Genomic DNA, 17,541 nt, shown 5'->3' with positions numbered 1-17,541 from the left:
CCTAAAATCTTGTTTGCTTTTGCAGCTGCTACCTGACATTGTGTACTGCTGCTCAGCTTAGGCTAGGTTCACATTTGCGTTTGAGTCCTCAGCGGATTGTCCGCAAACGCATGCTAATGTGGTTGCGTTCAATAGGCCAATGCTATTTCCAGTCAATTTTTTTTTCACAAGCCACGCCCATTTATTTATTTTGCTCATTTATATAGCGCCATTAATTCCATAGTGCTTTACAGACATTATTGGCACTGTCCCCGATGGGGCGCACAATCTAAATTCCCTATCAGTATGTCTTTGAAATGTGGGAGGATACCCACGCAAACATGGGGAGAACATACAAACTCCTTGCAGATGTTGTTACTCATTTATATAGCGCCACTAATTCTACAGTGCTTTACAGACATTGTTGGCCATAGATAGTAATGTATTTTTTTTTTTTTTACTCCATCCGCAGTTATCCGCATGCAGATGACTGCGGATATTTGACGCTGCAAAAAATGCAACATGTGTTCGCCGCACCCCGCGCAACGACTCAACTGTACGCAAGCACATGTCCACGCATAGGCCATGTTAAAGATGGGTACACGTGACGTATGCGGATGAAACGCTACGGGCACATCCGCAAATGTGAAACCGGCCCTACTTATAACCAGCAGATGCCAAGGCAAACTGGATCATGGGGTGCATTAAAAGAGGTCTGGATACACGTGGTGAGAGCATGATACTGCCTCTGTACAAATCCCTGGTTAGACTGCACATGGAGTACTGTGTACAGTTTTGGGCACCGGTGCTCAGAAAGGATATAATGGAACTAGAGAGTACAAAGGGAGGCAACAAAATGAATAAAGGGGATGAAGGAACTACAATGCCCAGAGAGATTAGCAAAATTAGGATTATTTAGTCTAGAAAAAAGATGACTGAGGGGTGATCTAATAACCATGTATAAGTATATCAAGGGGACAATACAAATATCTCTCCGAGGATCTGTTTATATCAAGGAAGGTGACGGTCACAAGGGGGCGTTCTCTGCGTCTGGAGGAGAGAAGGTTTTTCCACCAACATAGAAGAGGATTCTTTACTGTTAGGGTAGTGAGAATCTGGAATTCCTTGCCTGAGGAGGTGGTGATGACGAACTCAGGCGAGGGGTTAAAGAGAGGCCTGAATGTCTTCCTGGAGCGTAAGGCCTGTTTCACACTTCCGTTTTTTCAAATCCGTCAAAATCCGTTGGTTTCCGTAAAAAAACGGATCCGCCATTTTTTTGCAGGATCCGTTTTTTTTGTCCCATAGACTTCCATTAGTGGTTACCGCGGATCCGTCAAAAAAACGGATCCATTTTTTAAAAAACGGATCCGTTTGCATCAGTTTCCGTCAAAAAAACGGAAACGGATCCGTTTGGCGGACACAAAAACGGAAGTGTGAAACAGGCCTTACAATATTGTATCTTACAGTTATTAGGTTCTTTAGAAGGACTTATATCTGGGTATTTATTCTGACAGAATATAGGCTGAACTGGATGGACAAATGTCTTTTTTCGGCCTTGCTAACTATGATACTACGATACCCAAATACTTCTCCTGTTCTGCAGTCCCAAGTATATACTTCCATTTAATGTATATGCAGCAATGGGATTGCTGTGTCCTAAATGCATCTCTCTACAGTAAACCTTATCTGCCAAGTGTTTGCCCATTGAGACATCTTTTCCAGATTGTTTAATAGTATAGGACTGTCAATCTCAGTTTAAAATGTGTACAATATTACAACACCATTTCATTGTGAGGCATATGGGGCCAATTCATCAAGGTTTTTACCTTGTACCATTTCTAGTATAGTCTAACTTTTGGTGCTGTTATGCCAGTCCTTGGCCAGTTTCGACAAAGTGTGCACAAAGCTGGGGAAGGACAGGGTGTGACAAAACCTACATGACAAATTAGTCAAAAATTACACCATTGTAGTGTAAATTACACCAGAAATGTGCTTCAGTCCAAAACAGTTCTAGTGCAGGGCCGTTGTAAGACCCACCTAATTCATTAAGTGGCGTGTGCCTATTAAAGCGAACATGACTGGTACAGGCTTTATGTACAAGAGACCGGCTGCATGATTTCAGCCAATGAGCGTACGTAATATTACCGCTGCTAGAGAGGAAACCAGTGTGGATCACCTGCGTTCACTGCATGGGCATTTTACAATCTATCACCAGTGTTAACCAAGTGGACTAGGAGTGAAAGGTATAGATTGCATTGTGCTAGGGAACTGTGGAGGCCAAGTTAGCCGCCTACTGGTGCAATTGCACATGAATTGAATTTGGACCCTACAGTCCATGCAACCATATGGTCTCAATGAGTACGATTTCATTCCCATTCCCAGTCATTCATTCCCATTTTTAATCACACAATTGTAGCTCTACTTTGTAGTGCTGTTTGTATTGTTTGTTTTTAGTTTTAATTGTTTAATTCTTTTTCAGATAGTTTCTTCTTTTTATCTTGGTGACCTCCTGCCTCCTTCTGGTATGCAACATCGCTATACATGTGGTTATTTACAAATGTTACATGTCAAATACCATCTTGTGGCATTTTTTACCTGCTACAAATCTGTTGATTCTCACAACTACATTCTTCGTTTTCTGGTATTTAATTACCTGGCCCTATGATGTGTGAATTTTCCTCTCGCAGATTATGCAATGGTGGTTGTTTGTTCCATGCTATTAGATGTGAAGTATCCACAAACAATGAAGGTTTCAGGAGCCATGTCATCTGCTGGTGTAGGTCCACTGTGTTTTATCAAGATCAAAGTCAGTGCAGCAGTCTACCAGGAAATTTTATAACACTTCATGCTTCCCTCTGCCGACAAGCTTTTTGGAGATGGAAGCTTCATTCTCCAGCAGGACTTGGCACCTGTCCACACTGCCAAAAGTACCAATACTTGGTTTACTAACAACAGTATCACTCTGCTTGGCCAGCAAACTTGCCTGACCTTAACCCTATAGAGAATCAATGGGGTGTTGTCAAGAGGAAGATGAGACACCAGACCCAACAATGCAGACGAGCTGAAGGCTGCTATCAAGGCAACCTGGGCTTCCATAACACCTCAGCAGTGCAATAGGCTGATCGCCTCCATGCCACGCCGCATTGATGCAGTAATTGATTCAAAAGGAGCCCTGACCAAGTATTGAGTGTTTTTACTGAGCATACTTTTCAGTAGGCCAACATTTTGGAATTTAAAATCATTTTTTCAAGCCAGTGTTAAAGTATTCTAATTTACTGAGATAATGACTTTTGGGTTTTCATTGGCTGTAAGCCATAATCATCAACAGAAATAAACACTTGAAATAGATCACTCTGTTTGTAGTAACTATATATGAGTTTCACTTTTTGATGATCTAATTTTGTGAGATGCACCTGTAGATAGTTTAGTGAATCCTGCATTGGTCAGGGGGTTGGTCACGATGACCCTGGAGGTCCCTTCTAACGCTACCATTCTATGACCTAGCCAATCACATCCCTCCATTACCGAGGTTCTGCAATTGTTTAATAAGCAAATGAGGCTAAAATGCTTTGGACAAGTGGAAGCACTTCTCAAGTCTCTGTCACTCCAGCTCTATTCCTCACCCGGCAACGCCACCTCCTTGACAGACGGCTCTGTTGTGAGACTTCTAGCCTCATTTGCACATAGATTCAAACATCATCGTGGTTTGTACTAATGAAGGAGTGTGTCACTTCGAAAGCCGTTAGAAACTACATTTCTCCTCACAATCCTTATTTGCCGGCAGCACAGATTTAACCCATTTTACTTCAGTCTTTTGAGGTTATTAGACCTGTCAGGTTGCTGATGAAAATAAGGCAGCATAACATGAGAAATATTTTTAAAAGTAAATATTTAATGTGATCTATAGTAACAAACACATACAAATATGAAACATTTAAACAGACATAGACAGAAAATGGTTAGATTTTAAGCCACCTACAAAGTAAATGCCAGTAAAAATTCACCTTTAAACACCATTTGGTTTACAGATATAATTTTGGCTGTGGGTTGCATTTATGTTATGCATGTTTTATAGTGAAGAGCAGCATTCACAAATCTTCACACCTCAGACATGAAACTGTGCGGCGCTCCTTGCTGATCCTCTGTATGTGCTGAGCATGCTGTAGTAATTTTTTTTTTTTTTTTTTTGCTTTCTGGGTAGTGACTTCTTTTCCTCAGGCACTGTGTGTTTAAAAAAAAAAAGTTCCCTCCCACCTTGAAAATGGTCTAAAAATCCACATTACAATCCCAAATGCATTAATATTTTCTCATGGATTTTGCCCTTTAGGACTTGTTCACACATCTGTATTTCGTCAGTATTTTGGATCAGTGTTTGTATGCCAAAAGCAAGTGTGGAACTTAAAGAAACTAAAATTGAAAGATTGACATCTGTTTTCTGTTAGGGAGCCACTCCTGGTTTTGGCGTAGAAATACTGGTGTGAATAAAGCCTTACCCATGGTTAAATTACTTTGTACAGTCTCTAAGTTGTATGGCATTGGAATACAGAATCCAAAGAAATGCAGGGTTCCTTACCCCCATACACCTCAAACTTTAGGCTGGTTCAAGGTATGGACAATTCTATTTTAACACCATATGGCCACAAGACCATTTTTGTGCTGGACTGGAATCCAAGAGGACAGAGCTGAAGGAAAGATTCCCTGTGTAAGTTGCTGTGTCTAATGGGTCTCTATTAATTTAAGGAGTTTAGTCTAGGATCTGTAGGATTCTGAATGTACGGTATTTAAGGGTTTTCTTCTTGGAATCTGTTACTTTAGGTCATCTGTATTTATTCTAGGGTTTGGTCTCATGCCTGTACTTTTTGGTTTGGGATCTGCATGTTTGGGTCGTGGTTTGCGAACTCTGTTTATTTAGTACTCTGGAGTCTTTTTAGTTTTAATGGGTTCAGGTGTATGAACTTATTTCTGTTTGAGTTGTGTTAATTATCGACTTTGATGAAGGAGTCATTGGCACTGCTTGTGATGCAAATGCATTAGCAGGGTTTGAAGGTATGGTGTATGTAGATTGGTATTCACATGGTAAAGCACTGCATTGTTTTAGTAAATTTCTTTTTGGAATGTCCTTGATGCCCACAATCCAAAGTAGAAGATCAGGGTGTGTGAATAAACTGTATTGTTGTGCAAACCTGTCTTTATGAAGCATTCTTTCACACAGCAGAATTCTGCTCCTAATTATGCATGAATATTTGTGGAAAAACAGGAAAAAAACTATAAAGGACTTTGTACACATTGTGTTTTGGACCTACTAATTGGGTTTTCAAATTCTGATGAAACGCATGATAATGCGTGCGTCAGCGCAAAAAAAAAGCGCTCAAAACTGCAAAACAAGCATGACGCGTTTTTATGTGCGTTTGTACATAGAATTGTAGTCCACAATCACACACCCGTGTGACACATCCTCGTGTAGTCCATTGTTTTCTCAGACAGCAAACAACCATAGAGCTTAACTGATTCATACATATATCGGTTTCAAAAACTGATCCATGAGTATTTCACATTCTCATCCATTTTGCAAATCAGACTCTGCCATACAAAAATCTGGGTAAAACATGGAAGACAAACTTTGGGCGTCAGTGTTCCATCTGTTTTTCAATGATCCATTGTCAAGAGTGAGTAGATAAAAGTGCAGCTTGCCTACAATGTGCCTCCTTCAGTTTTTATAAATAGATGCAAAAAAAGGATGCAATATGGATAACACATGAGAAATAAAATAGTTAATATCTTATGCATGTAAAAATTGACAAGGACGTAGACTTAACCTTCAGTCCTCCAAGTCTAGATATGGAGCACAGCGCTGGAGTTGAGGATGTGAGTAAAACCATGGACAACCAATGCTTGACTCTCTGAAATGTTCCTATTAATCTCTGATACTATTAACCCAATCATTATCACTCTGTTGCTTCTGTATTAATGTTGGGGAGGGTATAACTCGCTTTTTCTATGAAGGACATTAGGATGTCTTATTGTGGTACTGCTCTGACTTCATTCTCTATATTCCTGTAGAAGCAAGGTAACTCGGGAGAGATGCACAAGTATAGTGATTCATTTACTCAATTTCTTATGTATAGTAAATCTCATATATAAGCCCTGTAAAATAGTGCTGAAAGGTGACCATGCGTAGTCTTCCAGTTTATGCAGTCAATTTTCAAAAATGAATAGAATTGCCATGATAAAGTATGCAGCACTATGGTTTCACATCAGCGTTTCAGCTAAAGTCTATCAGTATGCAATCTGTGTCTCGTATTGGACGCTTCGTATTGATTTTTTAAGCAGAAAACGATTAGAGTATGATGAGAAAGTAGCGGATGGTTAGCGGTCTAGCTGATATCTGGAAGGTAAAGTGTTGATGCATGAAATCCTTCCCGTGCTTTTCCGAAGCAGGATAATATCATATTGAGTGCGGTGTTCACGGTCAGTTGAGTGTCACTTTCTGTTTCCCCACGAGATGGGTTGACTTCCATCATATCCACGGCAGACAATAAACCTGCATTAAATACATTTTCATAATTTAGTTTCATGTTAAGTCAATTTCACAAAACTCTTATTTTTAGAAAAAATTTTTGCAGTAATTACGGTATCTATCCAACACACAGTAAAATGATGCCCAACGTTTACATTAGAAACCAGCGTCGCTGATCACTGGTCTCTCACTGCCACACGCAGCGATGCGTGCTGGGAAGCGGGAGACCAGCAATCGAAAAATGGCCAAGGCCGCTCGAGAACGATCAGCGATAACCGGCAGGGGGGCCGGTCGCTGATCCCCGTCACACACCGTGATCTCGCTAGCGAAATCGCTGTGTGTGACGGGACCCCTAGGACAGAGTCAGACGGCCGTATAACTCGTTTGAGAATCGCATCGCACTGCACGGACTGGCCGACACCTCTTCTGACCTGAGCAAGACAGCACGATGGATTACTATGCAGCGGTCAAGCTCAGGTCAGGAGAGCCGATATCCAGTACGAGTTTTACGATGCGATTCTCGCATGAGAAATGCGGCCGCCTGTCTCTGCCCTCATTCAGGTTCTCATCACCTAGTAGCAAAGAGATTGATACCAACCAGAATTGGGCACAGGTCTGTATTTAAAGCATATGCTTCCCTCGGCATTATTTGTACTTGTACCACTATTGATGATTTAGGCAAATGCCAGTATTACACAACCATGTAAAACTGTCAATGCACAGACTGGCTTTGGGATTCCTGACCCAAATTCAACAGCTATGAGGCTATCAAGTTCGGTTCAGGAGACTCGGGGCCAGTAATCGCTGTGTTCTCAGATACACAGATGTATGAAACCAGCCTTAGAGTTGCTGATTGTTTCATGGGAAGGGTGGAGGGTGATGGTGAAAAACAGAAACCCAAGGATCAAACCACTCAAATACAGGCATACGTTTTCATCACAAACTGAAAAACACTTCGGTCCATAAATGACTGCTGGTGGAGGAGCATGTGACCAGTTCAGTCCATCAGCCTCCTCCAATAGAAAAACAGCTTTCCCATGGGAGATATTTTGCAAATTGAGGAGTCTGATGGACTGAACTGGTCACGTGCTACTCCATCAACAGCCATTTTCTGGACAGAAGGGCAGTTCAGTTTAGGTAAAAAAAAAACTGCACTAACAAGCGAAAAAGGTCATCCCCTTTAAGTGGCAAAAAGCATGGACTGGAGCTTACTACAGTTGTGGCCAAAAGTATTGACACCCCTGAAATTTTGTTAGATAATTCTCAGTTTCTTCCTGAAAATGATTGCAAACACAAATTCTTTGGTATTATTATCTTCATTTAATTTGTCTTAAATGAAAAAACACAAAAGAGAATGAAGCAAAAAGCAAAACATTGATCATTTCACACAAAACTCCAAAAATGGGCCAGACAAAAGTGTTGGCACCCTCAGCCTAATACTTGGTTGCACAACCTTTAGCCTAAATAACTGCGACCAACCGCTTCCGGTAACCATCAATGAGTTTCTTACAATGCTCTGCTGAAATTTTAGACCATTCTTCTTTGGCAAACTGCTCCAGGTCCCTGATATTTGAAGGATGCCTTCTCCAAACTGCCATTTTTAGATCTCTCCACAGGTGTTCTATGGGATTCAGGGCTGGACTCATTGCTGGCCACCTTAGAAGTCTCCACTGCTTTCTCTCAAACCATTTTCTAGTGCTTTTTGAAGTGTGTTTTGGGTCATTGTCCTGCTGGAAGACCCATGACCTCTGAGGGAGACCCAGCTTTCTCACACTGGGCCCTACATTATGCTGCAAAATTTGTTGGTAGTCTTCAGACTTCATAATGCCATGCAAACGGTCAAGCAGTCCAGAGGCAGCAAAGCAACCCCAAAACATCAGGGAACCTCCGCCATGTTTGACTGTAGGGACTGTGTTCTTTGCCTCTTTTTTTTTTTTTTTTTTTTCTTCTGTAAACTCTATGTTGATGCCTTTGCCCAAAAAGCTCTACTTATGTCTCATCTGACCAGAGAACATTCTTCCAAAATGTTTTAGGCTTTTTCAGGTAAGTTTTGGCAAACTCCAGCCTGGCTTTTTTATGTCTCTGGGTAAGAAATGGGGTCTTCCTGGGTCTCCTACTATACAGTCTCTTTTCATTCAGACGCCGACGGATAGTACGGGTTGACACTGTTGTACCCTCGGACTGCAGGGCAGCTTGAACTTGTTTGGATGTTAGTCAAGTTTCTTTATCCAACATCCGCACAATCTTGCGTTGAAATCTCTTGTCAATTTTTCTTTTCCGTCCACATCTAGGGAGGTTAGCCACAGTGCCATGGGCTTTAAACTACTTGATGACACTGCGCACGGTAGACACAGGAACATTCAGGTCTTTGGAGATGGACTTGTAGGCTTGAGATTGCTCATGCTTCCTCACAATTTGGTTTCTCAAGTCCTCAGACAGTTCTTTGGTCTTCTTTCTTTTCTCCATGCTCAATGTGGTACACACAAGGACACAGGACAGAGGTTGAGTCAACTTTAATCCATGTCAACTGGCTGCAAGTGTGGTTTAGTTATTGCCAACACCTGTTAGGTGCCATAGGTAAGTTACAGGTGCTGTTAATTGCACAAATTAGAGAAGCATCACATGATTTTCGGACAGTGCCAATACTTTTGTCCACCCTCTTTTTTATGTTTGGTGTGGAATTATATCCAATTTGGCTTTAGGACAATTCCTTTTGTGTTTTTTCATTTAAGACAAATGAAGATTATACCAAAGAATTTGTTTGCATTCATTTTCAGGAAGAAACTGAGTATTATCTGACAGAATTGCAGGGGTGTCAATACTTTTGGCCACAACTGTTTATGAAGCCCTTACTGTATATGGGGTAGGCTCAACTGCAGGAGGCTTGTTTTTCAATGTCTCTCTACATCTTGGTACTGATCGAATGATGTGCTGTGTGTCTACTACCCTTCCCACTTGCTGGGGACCCATGATGAAAATGTAAAAATCTCAAATAAATATATCTAAAAATGTTCTTGGTCCTGGTGCCACTTTCTGCAATCTGCCACCCTAAACACCAGACCACCAGTGCCTAATGGAAAATATGGCCCTTTGGGGCCCACTCTTTCCAAGTGCCCGATCTCTATGGGGATTTTGAATATGAGGTGGGTATTGTCATCATGGATTTGAAAACCCCGCAGCAGTCAGTGGATGCTGGTGGGAGCTGTAGTCCTGTAGCAGCTGGAGAGCCACAGGTTGGAGAACAATAATCTGATGTTTTTGACGTAATTTATCAAATAATCTTTGCAAAATAACATATATATATTTTGCCAGTAGCAGAGCGATTAGTTTACCTGTGTTATAAACTTGTTCTGTAATGTACATGCCCTCCCTGTAACTCAGTCCACCATGGACAGGGGTTCCGGTAGCGGGTGCTACGCTGGGGTCCAGACCATCTATATCAAAACTTAAATGGATTGGTCTTTTCTTCCTTATCAGACGGAAAAAAGAATTTATTTTATGATGGTGAAAAGGTAAAATATGTAACCATAACAATTGTAATACACATTCAAGAGCGAATTCATGCATAGTTTGCCCTTGATTTAGTGTGCACACCCAGATATAAGATGACATTAAACTAAACAACATTTCATCTTTAAGTCATGGAAAATGTCTCATCGCAAAAAAGCAGAGACATATCTACCATATATCAGGGACTGTCTGGATCATAAATTACATTGCCAAGGAAAATAGCACAAAGGAAACTAGCATCGATTAAATGATATCTTACTCCAATTTTGTCCTTTTACTTTATATCTATCTGGTTGTGCATCTTTTGTATATTATACTGTGCTACTTGTATATAGATGCAAAGAGTTTCCAGCATTCACTTGAGAAATAGTCTCAATAGTTCTCCTCTGATGGCCAATGCAATAGCCAACATTATAAAGTGCTTTATTTACCTACAATGTTTTCAGCCAGAAAAATCATTCAGCGGAGAGGTCCACTAGATGTCTGCCTTCTGTCTAACGTACCGTCCCCTGACTGCTTTTCTCCACTTAAAATAGAACCTAGACATGTTTGGTATCTGCAAACTCGTAATGACCTGGAGAATCATAATGGCAGGTCAATTTTAGCATTTTTTGGGGGGGAAAAGCAAAAAAAAAAATTGCACTTTTTTTTGCAACTTCAACGCACTTGGAATTGTTTTTTCCTGTTTTCCAGTACATAATATGTTAAAACCAATGGTGTCATGCAAAAGTACAACTTGTCCCGCAAAAAAACAAGCCCTCACATGGCCATAGTGACTGAAAAATAAAAAGTTTATGGTTCTGGGAAGAAGGGGGGGGGGGGGGGGGGCTGGGGGAAACAAAAATGGAAAAATGAAAAATACCAGGGTCCTGAATAGGTTAAACCCCAATACTCAAAGTTAATGTTTTTTTTGTCTGGAATTTGAAGTATCCCTATGTTAACTCGATTCAAGCTAGACCAGTTCATTGGGGGTTATTTTATTTCTTTAACACAGACCTTGACTTGGTTAGTTTCATGACCAAACTATTGAATTTATTCTTTTCTCCGCCTATTCATTATTTGCATACTCACTTTCCCACTAAGTATTCAATAGTTTCGTCCATCACTTTGCTAATTGTCAGTCTATCCACATCAGACATGGAATAGGCCTTGATACCCAATGTCTGCAAAATCAAACTAGAAAAAACAAGTACGTTATCGCATGTCACACTTTATAGAATGCACTGAGTTTTTATGGTTTAAATTTCTTTTCTGGATATTAATAGAGACGTAAGTTGTTACAAAGCAAGCTTTCGAGACATCATTCACTATTAGCCATTAAAAGGTATCATACCCACAAGATTCCTATTTTGTTTCTCTCACTGAGAGCACTTTATATATGGAAAAAAAACACATTCTGTATTCTGTCACTAACTTTAGGCAGTTGGATTTGCTAGTAGTAATTTTTTTTGCTATGGTCCCATCTATGTATATTATTTGTTGCCATTTTCTCTTTATTCTTTTAGTCTAGTAATGTATTCTGACATCAAGTGTGCATCATGGAGAAGGGAGTGTTTTGTATAGCAAGACTTCTTTTGACCAATTACTAAGTGTGTAAACGGTGGTAACCTACGCCTCAAAACCCAAATGGAAAATGTGAATGGGTGCTGTATTTTCAAAACTAGCTCACAATGCTTTGAACTGTGATGATTGATATTTTCTGATATAAATCTAGTTTTATTTCTCTCCTTGAATTCTTAATATAAATGTTCGCTCTGGGGTTGCCATGAAAACATTTCCGCACCCAGGTTGAATAAACACGATTGTCAAAGCTTGCATTGTTAAATATCATGCAATAACCATTCTGCCGCCTCATCACCGCCCTAGCTGCTGCACCCCTGACCTTCTGTCTCTTCCCCACTATCCCATAGAATGTAAGTCCGCAAGGACAGGGTCCTCTCCCCTCTGCCATGATGGCATCAACCGCCTAACTCTTTTATAAAAGCATCCTGACCTATCAGTCTCAATTCATTAATACTGGCTCTTTGGATTCTATGTACATTGGCTGTCAATTATTACTAAATAGAGAAAGCATTTCAAGAAACTGGATGTTCTGACATGAAGATGAACTTACTGCTCTCCAGGGTCCACATCTCTCAATCCTATGTAGACTATGTCTTTAGCAGACAGACATGGCCTCACCCAAGAAAATCCTGGGATGTCTGGGACCTAAGAGACAAATGTTTTGTAAGAATTTAAGCCAACTAATAAAACCTAAAATTTTACATCCTGCCTCCAGTAGTCCAACAATATCATATGTTTAGCACAGATTGGTAAAATAATATTTTTCTAGATAGGATATTGACAAGCGAACAAAAATGATCTATGGGTCTCATTTTAAATCTCAATATTTTAAAATTAACAAACTATTGGTGAAACTAGAATTTAATCTAGAGATGAGCAAGTCAATACACAGGACCCTGGTCCAGCAACAAGTAATTGATGGCCATCGGACAGGAACCATGCAAACTACCTCATACTTGCTGGAATTCCCGATGTATCTTCCGATTTGTAGGCCCAGGACGACATCCTACTGGCCTACAGATCAGAAGAGGTGCTAGAGATTTACACAGGTAGCGGGATCTTTTCTGGTAGCTCCAGTCCACTGACTTGGCCAATTAGCTCATCTCTAGTCAGATTTATTACACCATTTGTACTGTTAGCATAGAAGTCTGAGTTCTGTACAGGGAGAGGCTGCACCAGTTGTGCAAGTGCCGTGAAATTGGGTACAACAACCCTAAGTGATGTTAGAGAAAACGTATTTTCAAAAGGATAGGGGTGTAAAAAAATACTAACTTGATAAACCTCTATCAATACAATAACTAGAAAACTAGGACAATGATCAATCTAAAGTCATTGTTCACCTTGTTTTGCAGTTCTTTTATTAGGAAAGAGACAGGCTGTCCATGAAGGTTGCCACTGGGTGATGTCGATGGAGTGTTGATATCGGCATGGGCATCTACCCAAACTACACACAGATCAGGGTGAACCTTAGCATGACCTGCGATGGTCCCAACTGCCAAGCTGCATCAGCACAAACAAAAGATATGGGTAAACAATCAATGTCACAATCTTCTTATTCGGGACATCTAGTCCATGTGTGACTAAAATTCTGCTGTTGAAACATCATGTGATGGATGTGCCAGAGTAACTGCTTATCTTACATTTCTCTTATGTCCCTGACAGCAGCACAACAGATATCATCCGCCCTGCATGGTGATAGGACAGGTGGAAATTGACACCAGACCACCATATAAGGTGCCCTGAATTCTGTTTCCTTTGTATACACTGTGTGTGTATATATATATATATATATATATATATATATATATATATATACACACCATACCCATACACAAAGTTGTGACATTTGTAATAAGCCATATGTGCAAAGGCAAAATTTTGGAGACCTTACATAAATATATATACATATGTATCCATATATAGATGTATAGTGTACATATGTATGTGTGATATATAAGAGAGAGAGCGAGAGAATTTCTCAGAAAAACAGCAGTGCTAGCGTAACGTTTGAGAAATTTAGTGAGTCTTGAGGCATAGTCTGTTTTATTGGCCCCTCCTGCTATTTTTCTTTCGTCGATGTAAGACCTTGTTTAAGAATTTACAGAAACAATTTCCTTTGTCAATTTTTGTTATCTGTGCAGTAAGTCCCTCCTTGGGGATTGCTATATCCCTATATGTTGTGCTGCTGTAAGAGATGTAATGGAAGTGATTTAGAATATACACCTGTTGTCCCTTAGTTATGTTGGCAGCACATGGCTCCTTCCACATAATATTTTAATAAAAATTTAAACGCAAATGGCGGAAAAGTGGAACACCTTATATTTTGTTCAGGTGGCAATTAAAATTTCCACCTGTCCAATCAGCTCTCGGGGCAGAGAGTATACCCATCGGTTATGCTGCTGACGGGACTAAGATAAATCAGATTTATATTCTAAATCATCACTCTTACTAGGTTAAACATTCACGACCACTATAAGCAGTCCATTTTTGTAGTAGAATTTTGTAGATTTTGGTGGAGTAACGGAACATTAATACCCTCTGATTTATTCTGGCATAGTGTCATAATGGCTGCACTTGTCTGTGTATTTCAGACTGCTGAGCAAAAGAACGTTTTCATTTTTTTAACACAACTTTTTTTTTAAATTTGCAGCTACTTTAAGGTGAATAATAGGTTTTCCAAATCAAATCATTTCAGTTAATATATTAAAAATCCAACAAAGTCAGACCTGTGGTCACCACCGAGGGTCAGGCACACTCTGCCTGTCTTCTTGACGTCCGCAACTGCATTAGCAACCTTCTCAGTAGCTTGGCCAACAGTTCTGGGGTTTTTCACGTTTTGAAATGGTTCGTCATTGGGTAACTGAGGAAGATGCAGATCACCAAAATCCTTCACGTCATATTCTGCAAGAAAACAAACTTCAGATTAATGCTTTGTTGGTGATGGTATGGGAGAGGTTAAGGGTTTTTTCCAAAATTTGTTGAATTCATGGAACATGGCTACATTTCCTAGTCCGATTTATACCCTAATATGTAGGGCGTTCTTGACTCGTCTGAAACCAATTTGCTTTCACTGCATGTGATGCTCGTAAAAATGGTTTGGTTTGGAGACAGTTGTGTTTCACAGCTTTGCACAGCAAAATCACTTTATGGGTACATTCATATATTTTTTTCGCTAGTTTTATTTAAAGAGGTTTTCCAGTATTTTTATATTGATGGCTTATCTTTAGTATGGGTCATCAATATCAGGTCGACGGTGTGATATCTGGCACCCCTTTTGTTCAGCTGTTGCCAGATGTTTAGTTGCAGAGCAGCACAGCTCTATCAATTGTGCATTGGTTGCGGCCAAGTACTGCACATATGCCCCTATTTGAACAAATATGAGTGGATCTACAGTACCCCAATGTGTCCACTATACAGTTGTCAAAGCTGTGCTGTTTAGCTCCATAACTGATCAAGTTCGCCGCTGGCACCGGGAACAGCTTATTGGTTGGCATGCCATGTAATGTGCCCTAACGGATCTGAAATTGATGATCTATCCCAAGGATAGGCCATCAATATAAAAGTACTGGACAACCCCTTTAAGTATCTTCCTGATGGTTATGGGCCTTTTACACAGGGTTATCATCTACTGATCCGGAGTACAAAAATCTCCAGTGAGACAACAACAAATGATTATATACTAGTTCTTTTATAACATCTTTTAGGAGGTCAAAAAAATCATTGCTCTTTGGCAGTGCAGTTCCTTGTGTAAGAAGGCACGTGCCACTGACATAAATGGAATGAATGATTGTACAATCATTTGTCTGACGTGATCCTGATAATTCCAGCTTTTGTATTTGATTGTGTGCAATGTATCATAGCAGGAAACTGGCCACAAGGGACTAATGTCAGTCTCCAACCTTATTCATGCTCCCTGTCATGCAAAGTTCATATCGATGGATGGAGCAGCAGTGAGAACAGTTCTGGCAGCCTATGTCAAGTTGCCCGACCTGTTCTCAATGCTGGAAGAAGTCACTGTTGCGGTCCTGGGGCCCATCTACTGTCATGCTCACAGCTACTTAGTGTTCAGGGTGCAGCTGTCACAGCTGCTGCACTCTTCACATTGATCATACTGTAAAATTTGGGATGCCTACTATATAGAGCCATAAAGAATTTCTCCTACCTACAGAAATGAATGGCTTGTGCTATGTTACCTGTATTTGTGTCCTGTGCTATTTTCACTGGTATTACCTGTACCATGTGCTATATATCTTGCATAACCTGTGCTATGTTATCTGGTAATACCTGTGTAATGTGCTATGATACCTGGTATTACCTACAGCTGCTTCTCACAAAATTAGAATATCATCAAAAAGTTATTTTATTTCAGTTCTTCAATACAAAAAGTGAAACTCATATATTATATAGTCATTACACACAGAGTGATCTATTTCACGAGTTTATTTCTGTTTTATGTTGATGTTTGTGGCTTACAGCCAATGAAAACCCAAACGTCATTACCTCAGGAAATTAGAATAATTTACAAAAAGCACCTGCACAGGCTTCCTAAGCATTTACAAACATGCCTTAGTCTGTTTCAGTAGGCTCCACGATCATAATCGTGAACATTAGCAGAAATAAACACGTGAAATAGATCACTGTAATGACTATATAATATAAGTTTCACTTTTTGTATTGAAGAATTGAAATAAATGAACTTTTTGATGATTTTCTAATTTAGTGAGAAGCACCTGTATAACCTGTGCTATGACACCTAGTATTACTTGTGTCCTGTTTTTGTGTTTTGTTTTTTTTACTCATTTATTAAAGCGCCATTAATTCCATAGCGCTTTACAGACATTATCATCACTGCCCCCATAGGGGCTCATAATCTAAATTCCTTATCAGTATGCCTTTGGAGTGTGGGAAGAAACCGGAGGAAACTACGGGAAAAACATACAAACTCCTTGCAGATGTTCTTGGTGGGATTTGAACCCAGGACCCCAGCGCTGCAAGGCTACAGTGCTGCCCCTGTGTACCTGGTATAACCTGTGCCCTGTGTTGTGTACCTGATATAATGTGTGTGCTGCTACCTGTGCTATGTTACTTAGTATTACGGTACCTGTGGCCTTTGTTTTGTTACCTAGTATTACCTGCGCCCAATGCTATATTAGCTGCTATTGCCTGTACGTAAAAATACACAAATGTAAAAAATTACGGGACACAGGTTGTGTCATTGCATACATAAAAATCTGGTCCATCAAAGTATAATATTAATAATCCCCTAAGATTAATGCCACAAACAGAAAAATAACTGAAATGTCAATGTGGTTTTACAGTCACCAGAACTCCTTAAAGGGAGTCTGTCACCCAACTTTTCCCCTATCAGCTGCGGCCACTGCTGTCAGGGGCTTATCTACAGCATTCTGTAATGCTGTAGATAAGCCCCCGATGAAACCTGAAAGATAAGAAAAAATAGATTATACTCACCGCGGCGTCCGGTCCGATGGGTGTCGCCGTCCCGTCCGGCGCCTCCCATTTTCATATGATGTCCTCCTCCTTGCTTCTCCCTCGGCTCCTGCGCACGCGTACTTTATCTTCCCTGTTGAGGGCAGAGCAGAGTACTGCAGTGTGCAGGCGCCGTACCTCTCTATCCTTTCCCAGCGCCTGCGCACTGCAGTACTTTACTCTGCCGTCAACAGGGCAGAGAAAGTACGCCTGTGCAGGAGCCGAGGCAGAAGTAAGGAGGAGGACATCATCGTATGAAGATGGGAGGCGCCGGACCGGACCACGACAACCACCACCCCCTGGTGAGTATAACCCAACGTGTTTTTCTTATCTTTCGGGTTTCATCAGGGGCTTATCTACAGCATTACAGAAATCACATTGCCGAATTACGGGAGAGGATAAACTTTAGGACTGGTGACTGGAAACACCCACAAGAGTGACATTATACAAATGTGAGCAGATCCTGCAACTAATAATGTGAGCTA

The 17,541-nt window shown here is 40.5% G+C and overlaps 1 protein-coding gene across 1 annotated transcript in view; it reads right to left on the bottom strand.

Annotated features, from left to right (window-relative positions):
* Positions 1 to 3,851: 3,851 nt before the first annotated feature.
* ARG1 (arginase 1) overlaps positions 3,852 to 17,541 on the bottom strand; it is a 32,199-nt gene continuing 18,509 nt past the window's right edge. The window contains exons 3-8 of the mRNA XM_073575817.1: positions 14,296 to 14,470; positions 12,910 to 13,069; positions 12,120 to 12,214; positions 11,078 to 11,182; positions 9,829 to 9,965; positions 3,852 to 6,520 (exon numbers count right to left, since the gene is read on the bottom strand). Of these exons, the coding sequence (XP_073431918.1) occupies positions 6,354 to 6,520; positions 9,829 to 9,965; positions 11,078 to 11,182; positions 12,120 to 12,214; positions 12,910 to 13,069; positions 14,296 to 14,470 (839 nt within the window). The 3' untranslated portion in view covers positions 3,852 to 6,353. The remainder of the gene's footprint in view (positions 6,521 to 9,828; positions 9,966 to 11,077; positions 11,183 to 12,119; positions 12,215 to 12,909; positions 13,070 to 14,295; positions 14,471 to 17,541) is intronic.

This window comes from Dendrobates tinctorius, unplaced genomic scaffold, assembly GCF_039654945.1.
Source record: "Dendrobates tinctorius isolate UK_male_01 unplaced genomic scaffold, ASM3965494v1 ptg000046l, whole genome shotgun sequence".
Lineage (NCBI taxonomy): Eukaryota > Metazoa > Chordata > Amphibia > Anura > Dendrobatidae > Dendrobates > Dendrobates tinctorius.
Note: the sequence above shows the minus strand (reverse complement) of the source record. Positions and strands in the feature narration are given on the sequence as shown.